At 40.3% G+C, this 25191-nt stretch overlaps 1 protein-coding gene across 3 annotated transcripts in view; it reads left to right on the forward strand.

The window, feature by feature from the left end:
• AFG1L (AFG1 like ATPase) overlaps nucleotides 1-25191 on the forward strand; it is a 150284-nt gene that overhangs the window by 18854 nt on the left and 106239 nt on the right. The window contains exons 1-2 of one of the 3 annotated variants that reach the window (XR_006279901.1): nucleotides 1597-1858; nucleotides 3027-3250. Coding sequence is in view for 2 of the 3 variants with exons in the window: in XM_043510773.1 (XP_043366708.1) it covers nucleotides 1771-1858; nucleotides 3027-3250 (312 nt within the window). In the remaining variant the exon portion in view is untranslated. Of the gene's footprint in view, nucleotides 1-1596; nucleotides 1859-3026; nucleotides 3251-25191 lie in introns of those variants that run through there. The other 2 variants (XM_043510773.1, XM_038397569.2) reach the window with 2 other exon arrangements.

Below are 25191 nucleotides of genomic sequence, written 5' to 3' on the forward strand. Positions count from 1 at the left end.
ATACATGGTATTCTATTATTATTTAACTGCAATTAATCACAATTAATTTTTTTTAACCGCTTTACAGCTCGAATCAAAATCAAAACTGATGGATCAGTTTCAGTGCTGCTGCAAATTTCTGAATAGCAGCAGGAAAAACTGACAAGGTTCAATTTAATTTTCACCCTGCTGTAGGTTGGCAAGACTGAGGGACTGGAATTGTCTATCACAAATGTAGGAAGATATCACTGCACTGTTTTATGTTTGGTTTACGCTCAAATGGTGATCTTTGCAACAATAAACAATATTCTAAAAAAGAAAGATTAGATGCAGCAGAAGTTGCTCTTAGGTTCCTTGCTTGCCAGGAAAATTTTTATACTTGTAAATGGATTTTTCAAGCCCTAAGTTCATGTATTCTTGTTTGCTTCAGTTTTTGTTTTTTATTTTCTGTTAGTAAGAGGTTTCTTTCACTTTATTTCATTATCAATATCTTCTGGCATGTTGATCAGTAATATTTGGGTAGTAGACAGCCAGCAGGGCAGCAAAATTGGCTGCATGCAATAAAATGAGATTAAATTTGAATACATGTATTTTAGGAACAGAAATAAAAATACTGATACAAACTGGAGTCAGATTTCTAGAAAACAATGAATTTAAGAAGAGAGAGTGACAATGTATAACAAAATAAACAAGCTTGGAATGTAGTACTCTTGTGAAAAAAGCCAATTCTGTTTTTGTATAAATACACAGATTTCATATAAAATTAGGGGAATCTGATGTGGCTTTTCACTCTGCTGTGAACATATCAGAAATATTACATGTAATCCTCACAGTTTAAGAAGGATACTTTTGAGTGTGGAGGGAAATAGAGAAAACACACACAGAACTGTGATATATAATACAAGCATTAGAGGGTAGACCAGAAGAGAAATGGTCAGAGCCCAGTTTCTACTCTCTGGAAAATAAAAGCTTGCAGGGAAGTGATATATACCGTAAATGGAGAAAGCATTGTTGACATTACCACAAAATGATAGAATAAGAAGTGTAAGAAGAAGGAAGGAAGGAAGAATATTCTGGTGTACATTTTGCTATGTTTTGCTCATAATAATGAAGAATCCCCTTCTCTGGATCTGTTCAAGAACAGGTAACAGTAGATAAGCAATGTTAATGATATATGGATCAGTCTTGTAAAATACTGGATGACTGAGAAGTATATTCTGGCCATGTGTATCAAATTATTGTTGTAGAGTAGATGGTGCAGTGGAATGACATATTTTGGCTCCTGACCTCTCTCTGAATCTGTTTCTAGAGGGATTACATCTTTTCTTGTAGATACTGGAAGCAGTCCCAACATTAGACATAAAAAGAAAAGGAGTACCGGTGGCACCTTAGAGACTAACAAATTTATTAGAGCATAAGCTTTCGTGAGCTACAGCTCACTTCATCGGATGCATTAATGCATCCGATGAAGTGAGCTGTAGCTCACGTAAGCTTATGCTCTAATAAATTTGTTAGTCTCTAAGGTGCCACCGGTACTCCTTTTCTTTTTGCGAATACAGACTAACACGGCTGCTACTCTGAAACATTAGACATGTCACCCAGGTTTTGGGGCTTAGCCATGCCTCTTCTGTCACCCACCAGATCTTGTCCATCTAGTGGTGAAGATGCAGCAGTGCTCCTCTTTCACAAACCTCGGCTTTGAATGTTTATTCTGGGACAACCGTGAGCAGTTTCTCCCCCCAGAACCCTCTATCAACACTTACACATGCTCTCTATCTCCCATGTCTGTAAATGAGGAAGCCTTTTCCTTTCCATCCCAAGAGACTACCTGGGGGTTTATCACTTTCTGCTTCTGCTGCTGTTTGGCAAGACAGAACAGGTGAAGTCCAAGGCACAAAGATGCCCCATCTTTAAGGAGAGCCTGTTGTGGTCTACTGACGGAGATCTCTATTACTGATGCCTTCAGCCCTGTATTCAGGAACTGTACGGCACCAGATTATTTTCCCTTCCATAAATCTAGGTTTCATGCTACTACTTGTTCTATAATCTTGGGGTATCCAATAGAAACTGAGGCTCCGTGGGTTTGATGGGGGCACTGGCTTCCCTTCTAATCAAAACTCCCATAGCACTGATTCCCCCCACATAGTGTAGAGGGAAGACAGCTCTGAAGAAACTATACAGGATCCAAACTCACAGGTCCAATCAGGAATAGTTGGGGTTTGCCTCCAGGGATGGTGATTTCTGGTGGACCATCCAGACTGATCTGAGGATTGCCCTGATAATATAGCACTGTCTGGTTGTCAGTGTTTTGTTGGGGTGGAGCTGGTCAAAATTTTTTTGACACAATGCTGTTTTCTGTTAGAAAATGTTTCAGCAAAATCAAAACTTGCCACAGAAATACGTTATTCAACTTTGTTTTCAATTTTGTTTTGAAAAAAGTATTTTGATAAGGTCAAAACATTTAGTTTCAATATTTCTATCTTATTGGATCATATCATTTTGATTTGAGTATATATTAGTTTAAATATAAAATTAAAAAAGTCAATCGGGATGAAATGTTTCAATTTAATTGAATTTTTTAAAAAATAATTCATTTTGTGGGAAGTTTTGAAATGTTTTGTTTTTGTTCCAGTTTGCAACAATGCCAGATTTCTAAATGATAGAATTTCCTGTGGAATGGAAATTGCAAGTTTTGACCAGCTCTAATTGTTTTTTTTAAAGTTTGTGTATTTATTTGTTTATATATATATATATATATATATATATATATATATATATATATAAACATGTTTAATCCTTCTCCCCCGTACTAAGCAACTTCCAGTTTTGAACTACATTTTAAAAAGCTTATTTAGAGAAATACAAAGAGATTGCCTATAATATATTGGTGCATATTTAGCTAATCTATACTGTTCTGTTGCTACTTATTTAAAGTAGCAGCCATTTTTGAACATAATAATTTGTGTAAATGTGTATATTGTTTAAGAATATAATAAAACAACTTTCAGAACCTTTCTATTAACAGTTAATTATTTCTTATTTTACAGCATACATAATTCAGGCAGCTGAGAACATAGCCCCTAATACTCTAGCAGATGCTAACTCTAGGGCCTTGTTGGTTTGCAATGGACCTTTAGAACACTACGACTTTCTGATCAAAGCAGAGGAGCTGGGGAATGATGAACAACAACGAAGAGTCGTACAATGCTTGCAGAAGTTACATGAGAGCCTTAAAGGCTACAGTATCAGTCCAAACAATCTTCTGTTAAAGGTGAGGCTTATGGTGATAAGAGAAAACCACTTTAAATGTTTGTCCTCAGAACTTATATTTTTTTATATAAATGTTTTGTCTACATGGGTATGTTTTAAAGAGACTGTCAAGTTTTAAAAAAATCTTTCTTTGTTACTAACTTTGGCCCCAGTTCTGCAATCAGACTCTTGTTCCTGCATGAAGCTCCATTCTTTGCTTTCAGAATATAAGCAGCTGTCAATAAATTATGTAACACGTTAGGGATGGGTGAGTCCTTAATTTTTCATGTTCGTTTCAGTGTTACAAGGGGATGAAAGTGAGTGATGAAAATAACCAAAAAATGTGTTACGTAGTTTATGGACATCCCCTAGAAAGCCTGCCACACCATAATAATAATAAAGTTATTAAAACTAAAAGAATTCTAAAACTAAATCAAATGTACTTTTTGTCACATATGCTGTCTGCTTTTGTATTTCACTGAGCTTTGGCAAAAAGGCCTAGTCAGTTTCTGGTGCATGTGCACAGGCAGAATGCTGGAGTACTTGAGTTGTAAACACTGGAGGCAAACGTTTGTCATAACAAACTTTGTAATTAATATTTTTCAATTAATGCAAAGATTCTAATTAATTTTAAGCTTTGTAAAATATTTTTAAACAAAACTTAAATATTGGACCTACATCCTTACTATTTACACTACTATTTACGAGATCATGGTTTCACTTTCTCCAGCTTGTGGACTAACCCATCACTTTCCAGGGCCTTTCTTTGAAAAATGCCAATTCTGGGATTTCTTAAAAAATAAATAAATAATTGAAGACTGTTTCCAAAATGAGGGACACTACCTGAAAACGAACCTCTATTTTGAAACTTCTGTTGCAAGTCTAGGTATGTGGATGTGTGCTCTTGGGGCCCTAGATTTCCATAATTCCTTTTTAATTCTGCTTCTGAATCCAAAAGCAGACGCTTGAAAATCAGTGTTTGGGCTACTAGCAGAGGAAGGGATATTTTTCCCCTTAAAATTACCCTTAAAAGGGTATCTCCTATATTCCATATCCAGAGGGCATGTGCTGTGGTGCTTAGATCTTCTTTTCACATAGATGCAGGGGGATGGATTCATATGCTTCCTTTTCTAGTGTAGGTCAGGGAAAATCCTATGTAGACATACTACACAATGCCAAAGATCTATATCTGGAGGCCAGTTGATGTAGGAATAAACTGGGATTTCTTTTGCCTTCTTCATGAGGATGGTATGCAGGAGTTTTAATTTAATGATCTATATGCATTTTTAATAAATGTTGGGAATTGCTTGATGCTCTGTTGAACAAAATGAGATGTTCTGTGGTATATATTAAAATAGGTACAGTAATAACAGGGCAACCAAATTCATTCTAGAATAATAATTTATATACCTGTTCCCATGTGAACTTTTAAAAGTTTAATTTAACTTTTTTACTGGCTGAGTTTGGCCTCCTATCTCACCTTGATCGATCAGTCCTTAAGCTCGCATAGAGATTGAGCCAATCACAACATGCCTTCCATTCTTCTTTTATCCTGGCCTTCCTTCTCCATGTGCGGCCATGCCTTTTTACTATAAAATCTTCCCATCTCTTTGGGTGTCGGCCAAATGGTTGTTTCAGTTCCTGTTGTTACCATTCAGCGACAGCTGCAGTCCATCTACTGACAGTGAGCCTAGCTATATGCCCGGCCCATCACATTTTACTGTACCTGTTTTCAACAACGACGTCCTGCACTCCACTCTGCTGTCTGATCGTTTCATTGGGGAATTGGTTGCAGATTGAAATCTCATCCCCAGAATTCTTCTTTCCATCGCTGTCTCTGTGACAGCCAGTTGTTGCTCCTCTACCTTTATCAGCGCCCATGTTTCGCTGCTGTACAATATTGCTGGCAAAGCTGTTGAGTTGAAGAGGTTGGCGAGTGTTGCCTTGTTGATTTTTCCTTGAAGGACATCCTTGATAGAACTGAATGCGTGCCAACCAGCTTTCTTTCTTTGTGAGAGTTTGTCTTACTGATCGTGGGGCTTGTTAATTTCTTGGCCCAGGGATAAACGTATTGCTTGACTTCTTCAATTTGTTCTTCCTTAACTATTATTTGGGCTTTAGGCAAGGCATCAGGCCGCATAAATTTCATTTTAGAGCTGTTCATTTTTAGTCCAACTTGGCTGCTTTTTCTGTCGAGTTCGTGCAGCATTTTCTGTAGTTTCACAGTGTTTTAGGTAATCGGCACAATATCTGAGGTGGTTTAATTGCTCTTCATTGGTACTAATTCCACCCTTCCAGTTCATCCACCTCATTACCATTTCGAGGCAGGCTGTGAAGAGTTTCGGTGAAATCATGTCTCCTTGCTTCACACCTTTTTGATTGGGGTACGAAGGGGAGTGTCGAACAGAGTTATATCCATAGTGCAGTCAGAGTTTGCTTCTTTTAATAGGTTGATGTAGTTTGTGTCAATGCCCTGCTCTGCAAGAACTTTCAGCACTGCATTGATCTTTACACTATCAAATGCTTTTTCATAGTCGTTGAAGGCAATGCATGAAGGGAATTTGTATTGCCTTGAGTGCTCCATTAGCTGGTCCATAGTGCTGAAATTCCTTCGAAAACCTGCCTGCTCTTTTGGCTGCTGCTTGTCCCGACTTTGAGAATCGGGTTGTTATTAGTTTGGAACAGCTTATAAGTATGTGAAAGCAGACATATTGGAAAATAGTTCTTTAGATCTTCACAATCACCCTTCTAATACAGCAAAATGATGTTGGACTCCTTCCAGCTAAGCATTTCCAAGTAACAGCTAAACCTCTTAGCAAGAATTTCCCAGAGGTCTTGGCCTCCAGTTCTTATTATTTTGGTTGTCAGTCCATCTTTTCCTGGAATTTTTCCTTCCTTCATTTGATAAACTGCATGTCGAACTTCGCTGATGAGGACCGGGAGTATGTGCTCATTGGTCTGTTGAAGTGTTGGTAGTGGGACATTTGATACGTGAACAGTTCGGTGCACAAATCTTTGCAGACTGCTTCCATCCCTGTTCTGTCAATTACTGCTTTTCCATCCTTGTTCTTCAGTGCCATTATTGTCAACCTGTACAGTGTCAATTCCCATTGGCATTTTTTGAGGCTTCTGTGATTTTTAGCCATCTTTAAGAACCTTTCATTTCAGTTCTTCTCAAAGTCCTCCTTTAGTCATCTTCTTATCAGCTTGCAGAGGAGGGAGTACTTGAGTTTGTTGCCATCATTTCTCTTCATAATCCTCCATTTTTCTTGCAAGTTCCTTGTTTCCTCCGAGATTCTTACCTTTGCTCTTTTCAGTCTTTCTTTCTTGGCTAATTGCATGCATTACCTCAGCTTATCAGTGAAGTTTTTATAGTCCTTATCACAGTATTCTATGAGACTCCAGTCTTCCTTGGAAATGCTCACTTTCAGGATTGCCTCATAGAATATTTTCTGCCCCTGGCAAATCAGACACATCAGTAGCGCTTTCTTTTCTACCTTTTCGTTGAAGTTGAGTCTCTCTCTAAGCAAGCGATGGTCAGTACCGGTGTTGAATGATTACACTACTGAGATGTTTTGTATGATGTGCCTCTTATCGATCAGAATATAGTCAATCTCATTCTTGTTCTTCGCATTGGGCATGATCCACTTTCTCTTGTTCTCCTTAAACCAGTGTTACCAATGAACGTTTCTTTCATCTCCACCAGAGTTGCCAGTCGCTCTCCTTGTGCAGTCCATTTGCCAATGCCATACCTGCCAATAAACTTTTCGCCTTCTTTCCCTCTTCCGACCTTGGCGTAGACGTCTCCCTTTGCAATCGTATTTGTGGATTTTTGAGTGAGGGTTTCTTCGAGCTACTGATAGAATTTTTTCACATCATCATCTTCACTTGTGCTTGTGGGAGCATAGATCTGGATAATCTTGAGGGTGCTGTTCTTGTTCAGTTGGAGGTGTAGCATTCCAATGTGTGATGACTTGAATTTGCAGGAGATGATTTTTGAAGACCATTCCTTGTTGACAATAAAATCGATTCCTCCAACAGTTCTTGCGTCTTCTCCTTTTCCCAATGTTATGGTGCTTCTATCTCTCCATTTCGCTTCCATCTCCTTTCTTCATCATGTTTCGCAGAGACCAAGGACTTTGCAGGCTGGCCTTGCCTTCTCCTCCATTAAATGGTTGATCAAGTCATCCCTCATCAGTGTCCTACAGTGGTAGGTATATAGTGAGAGGGCAAGCCTTTTTGTAGCCCTTGAGATTCTTAGCAGCCTCTTGCTGATCAAACTCCACACCGCTGCTGTAGAATAGATCGAGGGACACGCAAGAAACTGGGGCCCATTTATTCGTGTTGTTTTAGCCATTTCTTCAGCCACCCACTGGCTATGCTGTCAGTGGCATGTTTGCCTCCTCAATTTAGCTAGCACCTAACCTCAAGAAGGAGGACAACTGTTCCCTCCCTGGGTTGGCAGCCTGACACCTTAATAGCATGGTAAAACCTACTGGAAAATACACTCCACTATAATCGCTGTCAGATATTACTTTTCTTTTCTCTTCATAGAACACTTTTTGCATGTAAAATCAGAGATGATTGATGATTGACCTTTGCTGTAAGGTCATACTTAGGGTATGTCTACACTGCAATTAAAAGCCTGCGGCTCAGGCTAAGGGGCTGTTTAATTTTGATGTAAATGTTTGGGCTCAGGCTGGAGCTGTGAGGGTCCCAGAGATCGGGTTGCAGCAATGAAACAGCCCCTTAGCTCGAGCTTGAGTCAGCTGGCACAGGCCAGCCGTAGGTGTCTAATTGGAGTGTAGATGTACTCTTAGAAGGCTTAAGGTATTATTTTGACATAGAACATTAAGCCTACACACAGTGATTTTGATTTAATAATAATCATGGAATTGATTGCAATTTTAAGGAGTTAATCCTGTAAAAAATAACATCTTTAGCTGCTGGCCCACAAGAGCTTTGTAGCCCTAGTGTGTTCCACGGCTGGATAGGCTATTCCTGGTTAGTGGGGGGAATATAGCCATGAAACATCTGCTTATGCATTCTCTACCACCATCACACAGTGCCTGAGTCCATACAGTCCAGTTGTCATGTATGGGACATGTTTTCCTGAGTGTATCTCGGAAGGAGAGCTAACACAATATACACTGAAAGTGTTCTGAGAATATCCTAGGCATCCTGATGTAGCCGGTCAACAGAGGAAAACTACTTCCTATTGGACCACAGCTGAAATTTCAGATTATCTGTCTTCTTCCCTTGCGAACAGGCCTTCTTGATATTGGCTTACTAACTTTTTTTATTGATCAGAATGGAGAGGCAAATGGCTCAGCCTTACAACCTCAAAAGCAGACAATCAGCTGACAAACAACATTGAAGATGTATCAAGTATCTTTTAATAAAATAAAAACCCTGGTCATGTGGGACTGTGTACACATTCACCTTCCTTCACCTAAACTTTCAAGTTTTGTTTAAATTAAAGCAAACAAAATCACAGGCTTTTGTGAGGATGATCTTTGGAATCAGTTTTCCTCAGTGTTTTCCAAACACACACAATTTCTAGGGACATTAGACAGTTTGTCATTTCTAGAGCTGATATAACTCCCATTTGCAGAATAGTTGCATGTGTGGGGTTTAAAGAAGCAAAAATCTATTAAGCCAGAGGAGGTAAGCTCATTTCCAAGAGCTCTTTACCTTTCAGTTACTTTCCTCAACATTTGGCCAGAGAACTATATATATAAAAAGTCATAACTGTCCAGAAGAGCAGACAGTTATCTTCCTTCCTCTTGAGCACTCTGCCAGGCTATCTTCTGCTGTGGTTCTTTGGGAAAAAGAGTTGAATCTTACAGTATGACCTGAGGATAGGAATGTTAGGACTCTGATCTCCATTGGGCAGTTGTTCCAGAAAGAGCTTTACCTCTGTCTCCTGGAGTTTATACCTAATTATGTTAATTAGACTATACTGAATGATTGCAGCTATTAAGGTAGATGTCTTTTAAGGGCTTCAGTACAAGAATCTTTAAGTGGGTCTTGTAGTGAATGGGGGAGCAGATGTGTGTTGCAGAGAACAGAAGTGATATGCTGTATTTGGCTCATCCTGTTTAGGAGACTGCACAGCTATAGCTTCTTTCTGAACATTTTATGAAGCTTCTGGTTGAGCTACAGTAGTCTAGCCTTGAGGTGACAGGTGCACAAAATACTGTGGTAGAGCTGTTGTATGAGAGGAATGATTGTAGTTGTCATTTAGTTGGAAATGCTGCCTGTGACAGCATCTGGTACTTTATTATTCAGTGACAATGCTGATTCCAGTAGGACCCCATAACGACACATTTTCTTAATGTGATCAGATGCCCCTGATGCAGAGTGAGACCACGGTGTTCACTGGTTCTTTAAAACACTTTTAGTTAGCCTCACTTCAGTCTTGTTTCAGTTGAGCCACTTGTTCCAAATTCAGGCTTCTGTCTCCTTCATCTATTTTGATATCTGGGAGGGAATGCCGTCTGCACTGGATGAAAATGGTAAATAGAGCTGTGTGTCACTGGCATATCATTCGTGTTGCAACTTGTTTCATCACAAAATGTTTCTCTAATGTGGTATAGAAATATTAAATAAGAGTAGTGAGAAGACTGAGCTCTGTGTGGCTCCACACACCAAAAACTCTTGGTCAGGAGCAGTAGCTGCCTATCCTAACTCCTTTGGATCTGTTTGAAAAGAATGAGTATAACGAGCTTTGTGTGATTCTGTTGACTCTTGCCAGCAAGCGTAGCTTGGCAGCAGAACCTCATGATCCATGTCAGATGGCAGAGTAGATTACATAGTACCACCTTTTCTTCAGCGATGGCAGAGATGAAACAAAAAGAAAAGGAGTACTTGTGGCACAGTGCAAATGGTGCTGTTTCAGTTATATGACCTGGGAGTAAGCCAGGTTGAGTGGGGTTTGAATACCAATGGAAGCCCGGTGTTGCTACATTTAGTTTACTGTCATATTCTTGATTAAAATCTTGCCCTGGAATAAGAATTTCAACACTGAATAGTAAATGGTAAGGTCACTCTAGTGTTTTTTGACACTGGGACTACCACCTGTTTCAGTGTTGTCTCAGAGGCATTGACTGTTACTGTTAGCTGTGGGCCAAGGCATTCTCCACTGGTATTAGACAGTCAAGAGGAGCACAAGCCTAGGTTGTTGGTGGTGTCACAGATTTCTTTCAATTCTTATGATAATATCTCTGTTTGTAGCAAGGTACTTGTGGGCAATGTGTGTTTTTTCTACTATGTGTATTTAGCACAGGATTTGAAATGCTGTTGCAGGTTCACTCAGTGCTAGGAAAAAAAAGGTTGGGCAGGGATGGGAGCTGTTCGGTTTTTGTTTTTTTCGTTATTTTTCACAGCAGGAGTTGGTCGGGTGTTCTGTCGTGGTCATTCCATCTGGGTTTATTATATAGTTTGAGTTAGAGCAGCTTGTCTGATTGGAATCGTTAGTGTATCATAACTCTGGAAAACTCATGACTGGGTGGAGCCAAGTTTTGTGCCAGAAATTAATGAGTATGATCCTGTCTTCAAAGGTTCATCTTCACAAGGAACAAAGGTGTGTTCTTACCATCCATTAGCTAACATGAGGTAAAATTCTAGTGAAGAAAAGATCATTTGTAGTGTTGACACATTAACAGATCAAGGTAAACCAAGGCAGGGGTATTCAGTTATTTTTATGCTAAAATCTGGACTTCTTTTTTTTTGGTTATTGAGATACTTAAATTAGGATTGATTATGGAATTAAATTGAACAGATTGGTGTATTTTAGATTACAGAGATGCTTTTCGCAATTAGCTAAAATATTTTTATATGCAAAAGGATTTTTATTTAGCAGGACTTGGAGGGTGCTAATATATAGTTCAGCTTTTTAGTTCTAACAGATGTTCTTAGAAACCTGAAGTGATCTACTTTTTATCAAAAAATGCCTTCTGTTCAGAGTGATATAATATTAGTTCTTTTAAAAGAAGTAATTATAGCAGCAGTCCAGCTGGAATCATTGTCTTTGATTCTGTCATTTTTTGAGATAATGTATCTGAGGAATGGTGATGATGAGGAGAGAAACAGGCACAAATAGTTGATAGTACAATCCCATTTAGTCTGAGCAATATTTATTTCATGGTCTGACTTCTTCCCTCACTTCTAGCAGCAGAAATCTGGAGTACCTCTTGAAATCATGGACTTACTCCAGGTTTAATACCATTAGAAATCAGGGAATAATCTGGCCCCATTTCTGCAGTGCAGATAACTTGCAAGCTTCTTGGAGATATGAACTGTACTAAGCACAACACACTTTGGGTTTTGGGTTTTTTTGTATATTTAATTTAATGGTTGCCTGTGGTCCAAATAGCTTTATTCACTAAAATATGACAAACATAAGATGTTGAGTTCAAACCTTATTATTATCTATGATTGAAACTTGCATTAACTTTCAGTTTGTGAGCAATTCCTTAAAAAAGAGCAATTTTGAAAATATGTAAAGCCATTTCCATTATGAAAATATAGATATACATTTGCTGGTACTTCAAGATGCTTTTTTTGGATTAGTTCAAAATGAACTTGAGTTTAAAAAAAAGCTATGAAGTCTATTGATGCAAATAGAATAAATTCCTATTTTTCAAAATTATTAGCCTCAAATTTTAAACAATGACTTTAATTTTATTAAGGAATGGCCTTGTGTATGTTCAATTCAGAGGATCTGAAAATATGTGAGGCTCAAGGCCACAAGAGTTTGTATAAATGTTTCAGATCTCCAGGTTTTCAGAATAAACACCAACTGGGACATTTTAAGTGTTGTTGAGCAACTATATTAATGACTCGAAATAAGCTCAACTCTAAGTGAGGTCATGTTTTGAAATAGGGTATGAACAATAGTAAATGTGATTCAGGACCTTGAAAATATCTTCAAATATAGCTGCAACCAAAAGGAGTTCTGAAAAGAGGATGATAAAGAGACTGATCTGCTCTTAAATAAGGAATATTCTCTAATATGTGTTAACTTGATACTGCCTGTATTAATCTAATCTGATAAGTATAGAGAATTGCATCTGGAATTTTGGCTATTTAGACTAATTTCATATTGGCAAATACATTATGATCCAAATACGTTTAAAATTGTCAGTTAGGTATTTCTATGGCACCTATCGTATTGTAGTATCCAAGACAGAAAAAATTGTCAGACCCTTTTAAAAATACTCAAGAAATAATGGAGAGTTCTCAGACTGAAATGAAAGATTCTGACCATATTACCACTTGGGAAAGAATAGTGATTAATCAAAAGGACCATTAAAAAAGAATAGAAAAAAATCCAGTCTGAACCAGCGTAGAACACACTGAGAGAGAGACAAATTACTTTTTTAAAAATAGGATAAAAAGGATCTCAGTAGTAGAGAACAAAATTAACTTAATTTGGTATGGGAATGAACATAGTTTGAAATTCTGCCTCTCCTTTGGAAAAATTAATATTTTAAAGGATATAAAACATTTTTCAAAACTTTTGCAAAGCAACTTAAATAAAAAAGGAAAAGAAAAATATGTATTCCACACTATGTGCCTGTTCCAGTGATTCTATGCATTATGTGGTAACATAAAGCATAGTGTATTTTATGGATATTGCAGAGGAGTAGGAGTTAGCAATCTATCACAGGGCTGGATGTGACAGGGTTTAAAGAAGGAAATAGTTAAGACTGTATGGTAATGTACTGATTGCATCTCTTGGGAAGGTTATTGGGAGCGTATTTGGGTATAGTGGATTTTTGACCGTTCCTTGAGCAAGTCAGCTTTTGTGGTATGCCTTAACCTCTTTGCTTTTGTAGGTATTAAGTGTTAGTTAGGTATCTTTAAATGAAGCCACTGCAAAAACAAAGCTGTCCAAGAATCGATCTTGTCTGAGGAAGAGGTGGACTTAAGTATCTTTACTAGACATCTGAGTGCAGTCACTACTTTACCTTGTTTTCCCTGCCTCCTCTACGATTCAAAGCCCCATGAAGTGATTGGGGATTGGTCCTGCTTTGAGCAGGGGGTTGGACTAGATGACCTCCTGAGGTCCCTTCCAACTCTGATATTCTATGATTCTATGATAAGTGGTTAATATACATAAAAGAGGATCAGAAGGACTCTACAGATCCATTCTAAGTCAGTCCATATTCATCAGGAGATCTGGTTGCAGAGCAGTGTGAAAAAATCCTACAATTTGAAGTGCCTTTTTGGTAAATGTATGGAGTGTACGTGTAAAATCTTCCTAAAATTGAAGAATGGAATAAGCTAACTACAATAACTCTCCACTGCTCTCCACAGTGTTTCTCATTCATTAGCATCCCTTGGTCTGGATACTACTTGTTGGTTTACATCAGCTCACTCCATCAAAATTCAAGTTTCTTTTTACTTTCTGTCCTTTCTGCTTTGAATTTAGACACTCTCTGCTGGCTTGTTGCAGCACTGCACTATGATTCCAGTTTACTGTACTTCCATCTGACAGTTTATGGCAATGTCTACATTACAGTACAAAGTTGGTCAACATAAATTATGTTGCTGAATAGCTGCCGACTGTAACATGTCGCTCATACATGTGCACACTTGGGTGCTTGCCTAAGCAGTGTGTGTCCTCACTGTGAATGGTTGCATTGACATAAAATGCAGTGCACAACAGGTAGGTATCCCAGTGTGTCCAGAGCTATCATCCACCTTAATTCCTGGGATGCCTCCAGTTCACCCAGGGATTTCTGGGAGTAGAGACTGAGTTTCTATCATGCCGCTTTCTCCATCCATAATGCCTAGTGTGACAGATACGACAGTATCCTGCAATATCTTGAGCAAAACTTATATGATTGAGTTAAACCTTATTGAATTGCATTTAATAGCTTGGGGTCAATTAAAAATGCAATGTTTAGGGGTGAGAGGGATAGCTCAGTGGTTTGAGCATTGGCCTGCTAAACCTAGGGTTGTGAGTTCAGTCCTTGAGAGGGCCATTTAGGGATCTGGGGCAAAAATTGGGGATTGGTCCTGCTTTGAGTTGGGGGTTGGACTAGATGACCTCCTGAGGTCCCTTCTAACCCTGATATTCTATGATATTTACTGTTGTGGGATTGAATGGAATTTCCTTTACCAGGAAGACAAGATTCATGCAATCTCTGGGAGATGTGTGATATTTCAAAGGACTTTTTGGAACAATGTGTTTGAAATGGATTTCCTGGGAATTACTTGGGGTGAGGGGAATGCAAATGACTCGCATTGAATCCCTTCCTTTGAAGCTACACCCTGAGGAAAGAAACTGATTGTCTATTGATTATCTGCTCCAGAAATCTCCAGTTCTAAGATCTCCAAACTGTATAACAGAGGGATTAAATTTTCATGATGTCCTAGTTTTGAGCTAGGGCTGTTATGAACTAATGACCACAAATGAGAGACCCCTTTTTGGGGTTTGAACAACTCAGCTGCCAGAGATAGTTGGGGTGATGCAGTTGCTCTGAACTGTGACACCTATTCCATCCCATAGTACTGGAACAGTTTTTTAAATCTCCCACAACCCTGCATGCCATTTCAGGTTTCTCTTATCTCTCTGGCAGAAGCATGGACTCTACACAGTTCAGCGGAATTCTTGTGAGAGCTGCTAGTACAAGATGCATGATTCTCCTGTGTTTGCAGAGCTTGAATGAATACTGCTACAACTGGGAGTGTAATGAGGAAGATGCAGAGATGTTTGGGCTCAATAACTCCATGCTGATTGGACATGGTGGGGGAAAAAATGCCTGGTTGCTTACAGGCATTCACAGAGCAGCTCCTCACGGTGTATCCCCACTTTTGCCACCTAAGAAACAAGTATTGACTAATGGGATTTCATCATAACACAGTGTGGGATGATGAGTAGTGGCTTCAGAACTTCCGGGTGCAAAAATCTGTGCTCCTGAAGGGGTGTGCTGAGCTTGCCCCAGCTGTCTTGTGCTGGGATGCCAAACTGAGAGCTTCACTGACAGTGGAGAAGTGTGTAGCGATCACACTCTGGAAACTTGCAAGACCAAATTGGTCAGTGGACAATCATTTTGGGGTTGGAAAATCCACAGTGCGGGGCCATCGTCACAGAAGTGTGCAAGGCCATTATTCATCTCCTGCTACTGTTGGTAACATGCATGAAATACTGGATGGTTTTGCAGCAATGGGTTTTCCGAACTGCAGTAGGGCAATACGCAGCACACATAACCCTGTTCTGGCACTAGCCCACGTCACCACTGAGTATATTAACAAAAAGGGTTACTTTTCAATGGTTATGCAAGGACAGGTGGATAAGCAGGACACGTCACTGATATTGGGGAAGGTTCATGATGCTCGCATGTTTAAGAAAACAAGAGTTTTCAAAAAGTTGCAAACACGTACATTCATCCCCAACCAGTGCATTCAAATTGGGGATGTTGAAATGCCAATAGTGATTCTGGGTGACCCAGCCTTCCCCGGCTCATGAAGCCATACACTGGCCACCTCTACAGCACTAAGGAAAGATTCAGGGACTGGCTCAGCAGGGGTGTAATGACAGTTGAATGTGCTTTTGGTAGATTGAGGAATCATTGGAGATGTTTGCCCACTAGATTGGATTTCAGCGAGGCATTGTTATTGCTGCATGTTGTTTATTGCACAATATCTGTGAAGTGAAGGGAGAAAAGTTATCCTGTGGTGGAGGAGTGAGATGGATCAGCTGTCTGCTGAATTTGAACAGTCAGACACATGAACTATTAGAAGAGCTCACCACAGAGCTGTATTGCTGAGGGAGGCGTAAAAGACCATTTTAGCAGTCAGGCACAGTAGAATTGTCTGATGAACATTTTATGAAACAGTGTTCAGGAATCGGTTACTGTCTCTCCCATTTTTGAATCTGTAATGCTTAGTGTAAATTACTTAAAATGGGGAGGGAGGAAGGGATTGTGTGTCACTATGAATTCAGTAATGCTTGGTGTACATTATTTAATATGAAGAGTTGTTGCCTCCAGGTATAATATCTGTAATGCTTTGTTTAAACTTATGAATATGGGTTGTTTATTGCCTATAATAATAAAGATATGCAGAGTTTTCAAAAATTGCGCTCTATTGTTTGCAAACCAACGGCCAACAAAAGTAATGTGCAAAAAACTCAGTAAAAACAGTCTAGCAAAAGTGTAATAGGGTTAACCAAACTTTAAAACCCCCAGTCCAAAATGGAATGCAACAAGTATTGTCTGATAGCGTAGTTTCCAGAGGTCTGTGTATGTGTAACTGTGGTTCTCGTTTTCCCCCCCAGTGTGGCATAGAAGGGGTATGGGTGCACACCGTGATGCCATCTGTTGTGTTGTGGGATGTAGGGACCACTGACCAAAGAGTTCTCCAGGGACTGAAAAATCTGTGGAGTCAGTATTCTGTGAGCATGTAAGTCAATGGTGCTCTACAACATTTGCGTGTGTGACCCATTATATCCTGGTGGATTTCCTGATGTGCCTGTCAGTCCTTTTCCCTCTTCTGCAGCAACTGAACCCTCCATTCTCATACCTTCTATGTGTTTGTGGCTCTACAAACCCTATTTTCATGGGCCGAGGCCATAGGGGATTGGAAGCACTTGCCAAACATATCCTTCTGAGTGCTCTTCTTTCTCCTCCCAATTGGAGTCAGACTTTCAGCAGGTGTGGAGGAGGGAACCTCTCAAGGCCACCATGCAGGAGGCTGATGATTACAACAAACAGATACTCTGTTAGATTTGCAGTCACAATAGAAAAGGGAAAGATAAGTCTCAAAACTCCCTTGCATTATTCCCATAAATATTTTTAACAAATGCTAATGGTCACTTTTGCTTTGGGGAGGCTGGGTACAGAACCACTCTTCAGCTTAAATCATTGTGGCATAGCATTCTGGAGAGAAGAGGGTGGCTTCTGTTGCATGTAAGCTTTAAAAACTAGGCACCTGTGGGTATGGGGGAAAAGCGGTGAATATAGGCAATATTTTCACAGGCAGAGTCACTTTTGTTAACATCTTTTTCCTGAGGATGATAAAGGCACAGAGAACCAGCTGCTACTGTCATCCTGAAGCCATCCAGGCACATATGCTGCTAGCCTATTTATTGCAATGATACCAGCTGAGCTCATCACAGAGTGGCATGGGAAAGCCTCCTATGGTGGGGAAAAAAACAAACAAGGCTGCCATCGCTAGCAATGTTCAGAAGAGGGTCACAGAGTATCTCCATTAAAGTTTCATTGAGAACTCTCAACAGGACAAAAGGGACATCCCTATTCAGATAAACAAAGTACTCTGCTTGGGCCTCTCGGCCTAACCCAAGAAGCCAAAGTATTGAAAAGCAGATGTGTATTCTACCTCTGTTTCTTCGACCTACCTCCACCTGAGCACAGGACACTGATGTGGCGTGGATTGTGTGACTTGACTGCCATACTATTTTTTAGAATGTATTCTCTAGCACTATATTTTCTAACACTTTATCAATAATCAATCAAAAGTAAATGCCTTTGTTCTCTAAAATTCAGGATGGGATGGGTGCCATTTTTTAAATGGTGAAGAAGGGCAGTGGGAGGGAGGAAGAAGATGAGAGATCAGGTTTTGGGCAACAGCAAGGGGAAAAATTAATACAAGGAATAATTCCTGTACAAACCTACCCAAGGTTTCTTCCGCTTTATCACTGGGCTCCTATGTGTTTGTGTGGTGGGACTGGTTTGACACCACAGTCTCAAAGAGCTTTGTGGCATGGTTTGAGTCCTCTGTCATGTCACGAGCTCTTCCCTCCTCACCGTCCACCACAGGGGTTTCTGCCTCAGCTTCCTATGAAGTGTCCGCAGTTGTACATGGAGCGCTGCCAGGGTCCCTGCTAAGTAGGGCATGCAGTTTGTTGTAAAAGCGGCAGGTCTACAGGGTAGCACCACATTTCTTGTTATCCACCCTCACCTTCTGGTATTGCTGGTGAAGTTCCTTCGCTTTCACACAGCACAGCTACTGATTCCCATTGTATCAATTTGCCTGCAACTGCCATGCAATCTGCCCGTTAGATGTACATTTTCTACAGCTGGTCCATAGTTGTGCTTGTATAGCCTCTTATCCCCTGCAGGCCCAGGAGATCCAATATTTCTTTTCTGCTCCAGGGTGGAGAGTATGTAGTTCCCCTCTGTATGCATAGTGCTGGCTCGGTTGTTTCAGCAGTTGGATGCTGTGATGCTTTGGGGTTTATTCAGCCCAGTAAAGTGTTCAGTCAACATCTGTATTGCATCATTGGGTGCCTTAAATGTTATGCTGCGGTGATTCAGAGCCCTGATACAAACCATGATCTCATGATTTTGGATGCCTGACTTATGGTGTTTGAATGTTTAGACTTGGCAGTTCTGGAAATCTATTAATCAAGTTATTCTTTTAATTTGGAGAAGATTCAATTTTTTAAAAAATCAACACTCTTAGGAATCCCAAATAAACTATATGCTAAAATTTAAAAGCATTTAACAGTATAACTGGGTTCAAAAATAATTAGATAAGTGATAGGTTCATCAATGGCTATTAGCCAAGATGATCAGAGATGTAACCCTATGCTCTGTGTGTCCCTAAACCTTCAACTGCCAGAAGCTGGGACTGGATGACAGGATGTATAATTCAAAATTGCTTTGTTCTGTTCATTCCCTCTGAAGTGTCTGGCACTGGCCACTCTCAGAGACAAGATACTGGGCTAGATGGACCACTGGTCTAATCCAGTATGGCTATTCTTACATTCTTATAATTTCCACCTGTCTTTAAAATGAGCTATCCTAAAGGTGACTACAGTGTCTTCTTTCCTGGCAACATCAAATAAAATAAAACATCATTTCACTTGGATGTGAAAAGATCCCCTAAACCACTAGAATTCCTACTATGTAGGGCCCTTTCCTGGGACTAAATAGATCTTCAGCAGCTCTCACTGAACATCCATTCAGACCACTTCAGTAGCAAAATTGAAGTAACGGAGGGATACTTCATTCACCAGTCATAAATTTTTGTGAAGACAAATTCTGCTTTCATCCTCAAAAGTTATTTTTGGATGTTCTGAGAGTCCAAGCAATTATGCTTCCTTCCTTTGACCCAAAACAGTTTTTTTCTCTTTCAAGAGATGATAACTCCTGGAGTGAGAATCAAACAGAAGTATCCGTCCAAAAGGTTGAAATTCAAGGAAGTTACAAGCAACTCAGAGAGACCATTTAGAATGGAAACATTTGTGCAACAATACCCTCACTTTTGCGTTGACCTATTTGCATTTCCTGATTTTTATTTGTATGTGTTTGTGAGAGAGTTGGTTTTTGTTGTTTTTAAAGTTGTGGAACCTGAGTTTTTTAAAAATGCAGACTTTTTCTATTTACTAATAAATATTACATCTTATGCCTCATAAAAAATGAAAAATGACCAGGTGTGCGGTCAATAATCCTAAATTTACTCTAGAGAAATCCTTTTATTTTCAAAAAGAAATTTGTAGAGCTATATTTTCATACAAATATCCTTTTTGTTATTGTTGTTCCTTAGCTGTACAACTCTGAGATTCAGAAACTATAATGAGAGAAAGCTTTTTTAAAAAAAATGCACAAATGCACACAGGAAAAAGTCATCAATTTAAATTATCTTGCTATATGTTCAAAGCCCAAGCAAACGGTTGCAGCCAGTTCTATTATAGGTTTGGTTGATAAAGGTAATAGTGTTGATGTAAATATACTTAGACTTTCATAAGGTATTTTACTTGGTACTTGATTAAAAGAACATAAAGATATAAAATTAATATGGCACATGCTAAATGGATTATAAACTGGCTAAATGATAGGTCTCAAAATGTAATTGTAAAGGGGGAACATCATCAAATGGGTTTTCTATTGGGGTACGGCAGGGACTGGTTGTTGGCCCTACGTCTATTTAACGTTTTTACTAATGACCTGGAAGAAAACCTTGCTACAAAGGTTTGCAGGGGGAATGGTAAATAATGAAGAGGAAACATCATTGATACAGATCTGGATTGCTTGGTAAACTGGGCGCAAGCTAACAATATGTGTTTTAATATGAATAAATGTAATTGTATACATCTTGGAACAAAGAATGTAGACCATACTGTCACTACAGGGAACTCTATTCTGAGAAGCAGTGACTCTGAAAAAGATTTGGGGGTCATGGTGGATAATCAGCTGAACGTGAGTTCCCATACGATGCTGTGGACAAAAAGGCTAATGCAATCCTTGGATGCGTAAACTGGAGTAGAGAGGTTATTTTAGCTCTGTATTGTGCACTGTTTGCAACTGACACTGGAATACTGTGTCCAGTTCTGGTGTTTACAATTCCAGGAGGATATTGGTAAATTCAAGAGAATTCAGAGAAGACCCAGGAAAATGATCAAAGGATTGGAAAACACGTCCTATGATGATACACTCAAGGAACTCTATTTATTTAATAAAAAGAAAAGGAGTACTTGTGGCACCTTAGAGACTAACACGGCTGCTACTCTGAAACCTGTTTATTTAATGCAACAAAGAGAAGGTTAAGGGGTCCCTTAATTGCAGTCGGTAATGATCTACATGGGGAACAAACATTTTAATAATGGACTCTTCAATCTGTCAGAGAAAAGTATAACATGATCCAATGGCTGGAAGATGAAGCTAGATAAATTCAGACTCTTAATAAGGCATAATTTTTTAACAGTAAGAGTAATTAATCACCGGAACAACTTACCCAGGGTGGTGGTGAATTCTCCATCACTGGTAATTTTTAAATCAAGATTGGATGTTTTCCTAAAAGATGTGCTCTCGGAATTATTGTGGGGAAGTTCTATGACCTATGTTACCCAGGAGGTCAGACTAGATGGTTACAGGAGTCCCTTCTGGCCTTGGAATCTATTAATCTATTAGCAGAACTGTTCAGAACATCTGAAACCTTGTTACATCTAAAGATTAAATTAATAAAATTTTGGGGCATTTCTATTAATATAGCTCTCTAAATTAAAACTACAAGTGGTTCCATTATAGTTAGACTAGCATATTTGTTGAGGATATTGGTACTAAAAAGGCATGTTATTCTGAGACTTGCATCTTGCTGGTTTTGGTCATGTATTATGTTTTTGTATGCCCATTAATGAATGTTTTTGCTACAGAAGCAACTGTTTCTTTAATGTAGCACTGTGTTTTGAAATGTGCTCCAGATTCAAGTTGTTTATCAATTACACAAATCCAAATGAGACCACAGGGTTGTAATTTTAATTTTCCTCTGTTCTTGCTTAGCTTTTATTGCTTTGTGAAATTGCAGCATTTAAAATAACCAAACAAGTACCCTTGCGAAATATTGTAGTGGATGTCAGTCCAGTCTCATAAGCTGTTCAGACTTTTGTTCAGTTCTCTACTTTAGAAACTGATTTCTGCTTGGAATTATGTATACACTTGTAAATGTTTCTTGAACAAGTTACTTGAAAAATGGAAGTGAATTGTGAATCTTAAGATAAATGCAAACTGCTTAGCAAAATCATCTACATGGAAATATTTCCAAGTAGGAATGCCTTTATTAAGTGTAACTTAGAAAACAAAGGTTTCAGAGTAGCAGCCGTGTTAGTCTGTATTCGCAAAAAGAAAAGGAGTACTTGTGGCACCTTAGAGACTAACAAACTTATTAGAGCATAAGCTTTCGTGAGCTACAGCTCACTTCATCGGATGCATTTGGTGGAAAAAACAGTTAAAAACAAAAGTTAAATCTCCCCTCTGTTTTTTCCACCATCCGATGAAGTGAGCTGTAGCTCACGAAAGCTTATGCTCTAATAAATTTGTTAGTCTCTAAGGTGCCACAAGTACTCCTTTTCTTTTTAGAAAACAAACTTTCAAATACAACAGGTATGTCTCAAGTAACAGCCACTCAGGCTGAAAACACTTCAGCAATATTCATTCAAGATAAATGCAACTTCCTATTAGATAAACTGTGAGTTAGTAAAATACATGTTTTGAAGTGAAACACTTTTAGACCTAAAAAGACAGACTTGTCCCTACTGTAACTCTGTTGTCTTGAATGAAGCTTAAACCGGAGATAACTTTTGCTCAAAAGCTCTAGGTAGAAAGGATGGAGACTAAGAATATCCTCCAAGCAACCCTACCTCCTTTTTAAAGCCAAGAAACTTCACATCCTAAACAGTGCTGGTAATCTACAGTATGTATTTGCAAATATTGTGATACTGGTTTATATAACAAAATCTATTTTCCCTAGTTCTTGCTGGGCTATGTGGTCAAAGGATTTAGTGGATGACGAGAGAGTCTGTTTTGATGGTGGATTGGGAAAAGTTTAATTGTGGAGTTTGGACGTGTGGTGTTAAATAGTGCAAGCATGCCTAGAGATATGATTGTTTTAAATAGTTCTAAATAAAATTGTACATATTTTTCCTCTTTTTTTCCCCTTTGCACAACCCACATATTGTTGTAATATTAGATTGGTTAAAAACTTCTGAGTTAGTAATTTATCAAGGTTCTTCTTGGAGTGATTGAACATGTCCATTCCACTATAGATGTTTGTGCACAGCAGTGTGCAGATGTGAGAGGTTTTTACCCTTGTTTTTACCTATTGGGGCAGTCTCACACACCACACGGGCATAAAGAGCTGAGATGCCACTGATGCCCTCTTCTCCTAAGGTGTTTGAGGCTGCAAGAGAGTTATTACACCTCTCAGTGCCACTGTCACCATCAGTTAAAGAGACTCATTCAGCACTGGCGCCCAAGGTACCACCTTGAACACCTTTACCTCTGCACCTGGGTACCAATTGGGCTGGTACCATCTAGGGCAGGGGTGGGTAAACCACAGCCCACAGGCCGGATCCAGCCAACCAGCCATTTTAAACTGGCCCTCAGCTCCCGCTGGGGAGTGGGATCTGGGGCTTGCCCCACTCCGGCACTCCAGCCGGGGCGCAAGGTTGGAGGCTGCTCCACGCAGCTCCCAGAAGCAGCGGAATGGCCCCGCTCCAGCTGGGGAGCAGAGTCAGAGGCTGCTCCACATGGCTCCTGGAATCAGCAGCATGGCTCCCCTCCAGCTCCTACACGTAGGAGTAGCCGGGGACTGCACTCTGCCCCCACCTCAAACGCCACCCCCACAGCTCCCGTTGGCCGGGAACCGCAGCCAATGGGAGCTGCAGGGGCGGTGCCTGCAGACAGGGCAGCATGCAGAGCCATCTGGCCATGCCTCCACATAGGAGTCAGAGAAGCACATGCTGCTGCTTCCGGGAGCCGCTTGAATCATAGAATATCAGGGCTGGAAGGGACCTCAGGAGGTCATCTAGTCCAACCCCCTGCTTAAAGCAGGACCAATCCCCAGCTAAATCATCCCAGCCAGGGCTTTGTCAAGCCTGACCTTAAAAACTTCTAAGGAAGGAGATTCCACCACCTCCCTAGGTAACGCATTCCAGTGTTTCACCACCCTCCTAGTAAAAAAGTTTTTCCTAATATCCAACCTAAACTTCTCCCACTGCAACTTGAGACCATTGCTCCTTGTTCTGTCATCTGCTACCACTGAGAACAGTCTAGATCCATCCTCTTTGGAACTCCCTTTCAGGTAGTTGAAAGCAGCTATCAAATCCCCCCTCATTCTTCTCTTTCACAGACTAAACAATCCCATTCCTTCAGCCTTTCCTCATAAATCATGTGTTCCAGTCCCCTAATCATTTTTGTTGCCCTCCACTGGACATTTTCCAATTTTTCCACATCCTTCTTGTAGTGTGGGGCCCAAAACTGGACACAGTACTCCAGATGAGGCCTCACCAATGTCGAATAGAGGGGAACGATCATGTCCCTCAATCTGCTGGCAGTGCCCCTACTTATACATCCCAAAATGCCGTTGGCCTTCTTGGCAACAAGGGCACACTGTTGACTCATATCCAGCTTCTCGTCCACTGGAACCCCTAGGTCCTTTTCTGCAGAACTGCTGCCTAGCCATTCAGTCCCTAGTCTGTAGCAGTGCATGGGATTCTTCCGTCCTAAGTGCAGGACTCTGCACTTGTCCTTGTTGAACCTCATCAGATTTCTTTTGGCCCAATCCTCTAATTTGTCTAGGTCTGTATCCTATCCCTACCCTCCAGTGTATCTACCTCTCCTCCCAGTTTAGGGTCATCTGCAAACTTGTTGAGGGTGCAATCCACACCATCCTCCAGATCATTAATGAAGATATTGAACAAAACCGGCCCGAGGACCGACCCTTGGGGCACTCCACTTGATACTGGCTGCCAACTAGACATGGAGCCATTCATCACTACCCATTGAGCCCGACAATCTAGCCAGCTTTCTATCCACCTTACAGTCCATTCATCCAGCCCATACTTCTTTAACTTGCTGGCAAGAATACTGTGGGAGACGGTGTCAAAAGCTTTGCTAAAGTCAAGGGACAACACGTCCACTGCTTTCCTCTCATCCATAGAGCCAGTTATCTCATCACAGAAGGCAATTCGATTAGTCAGTCATGACTTGCCCTTGGTGAATCCATGCTGACTGTTCCTGATCACTTTCCTCTCCTCTAAGTGCTTCAGAATTGATTCCTTGAGGACCTGCTCCATGATTTTTCCAGGGCCTGAGGTGAGGCTGACTGGCCTGTAGTTTCCAGGATCCTCCTCCTTCCCTTTTTTAAAGATGGAGGTAAGTGCCACCCAGCGCTTGCACCCCATAGCCTCTCCCCATGGCCCAACTCCCTGCCCCAGCCCTGATCCCTCTCCTACCCTCCAAACCCCTCGATCCCAGCCCGGAGCACCCTCCTGCACCCCAAACTCCTCATCCCCAGACCCACCAAAGAGTCTGCACCCCCAGCCGGAGCCGTCGCCTCCCCCCCACTGCACCCCACTCCCCTACCTCAGCCCGGAGCCCCTTCCCGCACCCTGAACTCCTCATTTCTGGCCCCGTCCTGGAGCCCACACCCCCAACCAGAGCCCTCACCTCCTCCCACATCCCAACCCCAATTTTCTGAGGATTCATG

Source organism: Dermochelys coriacea, chromosome 3 (genome assembly GCF_009764565.3).
Source record: "Dermochelys coriacea isolate rDerCor1 chromosome 3, rDerCor1.pri.v4, whole genome shotgun sequence".
In the NCBI taxonomy this organism is placed as follows: Eukaryota; Metazoa; Chordata; order Testudines; family Dermochelyidae; genus Dermochelys; species Dermochelys coriacea.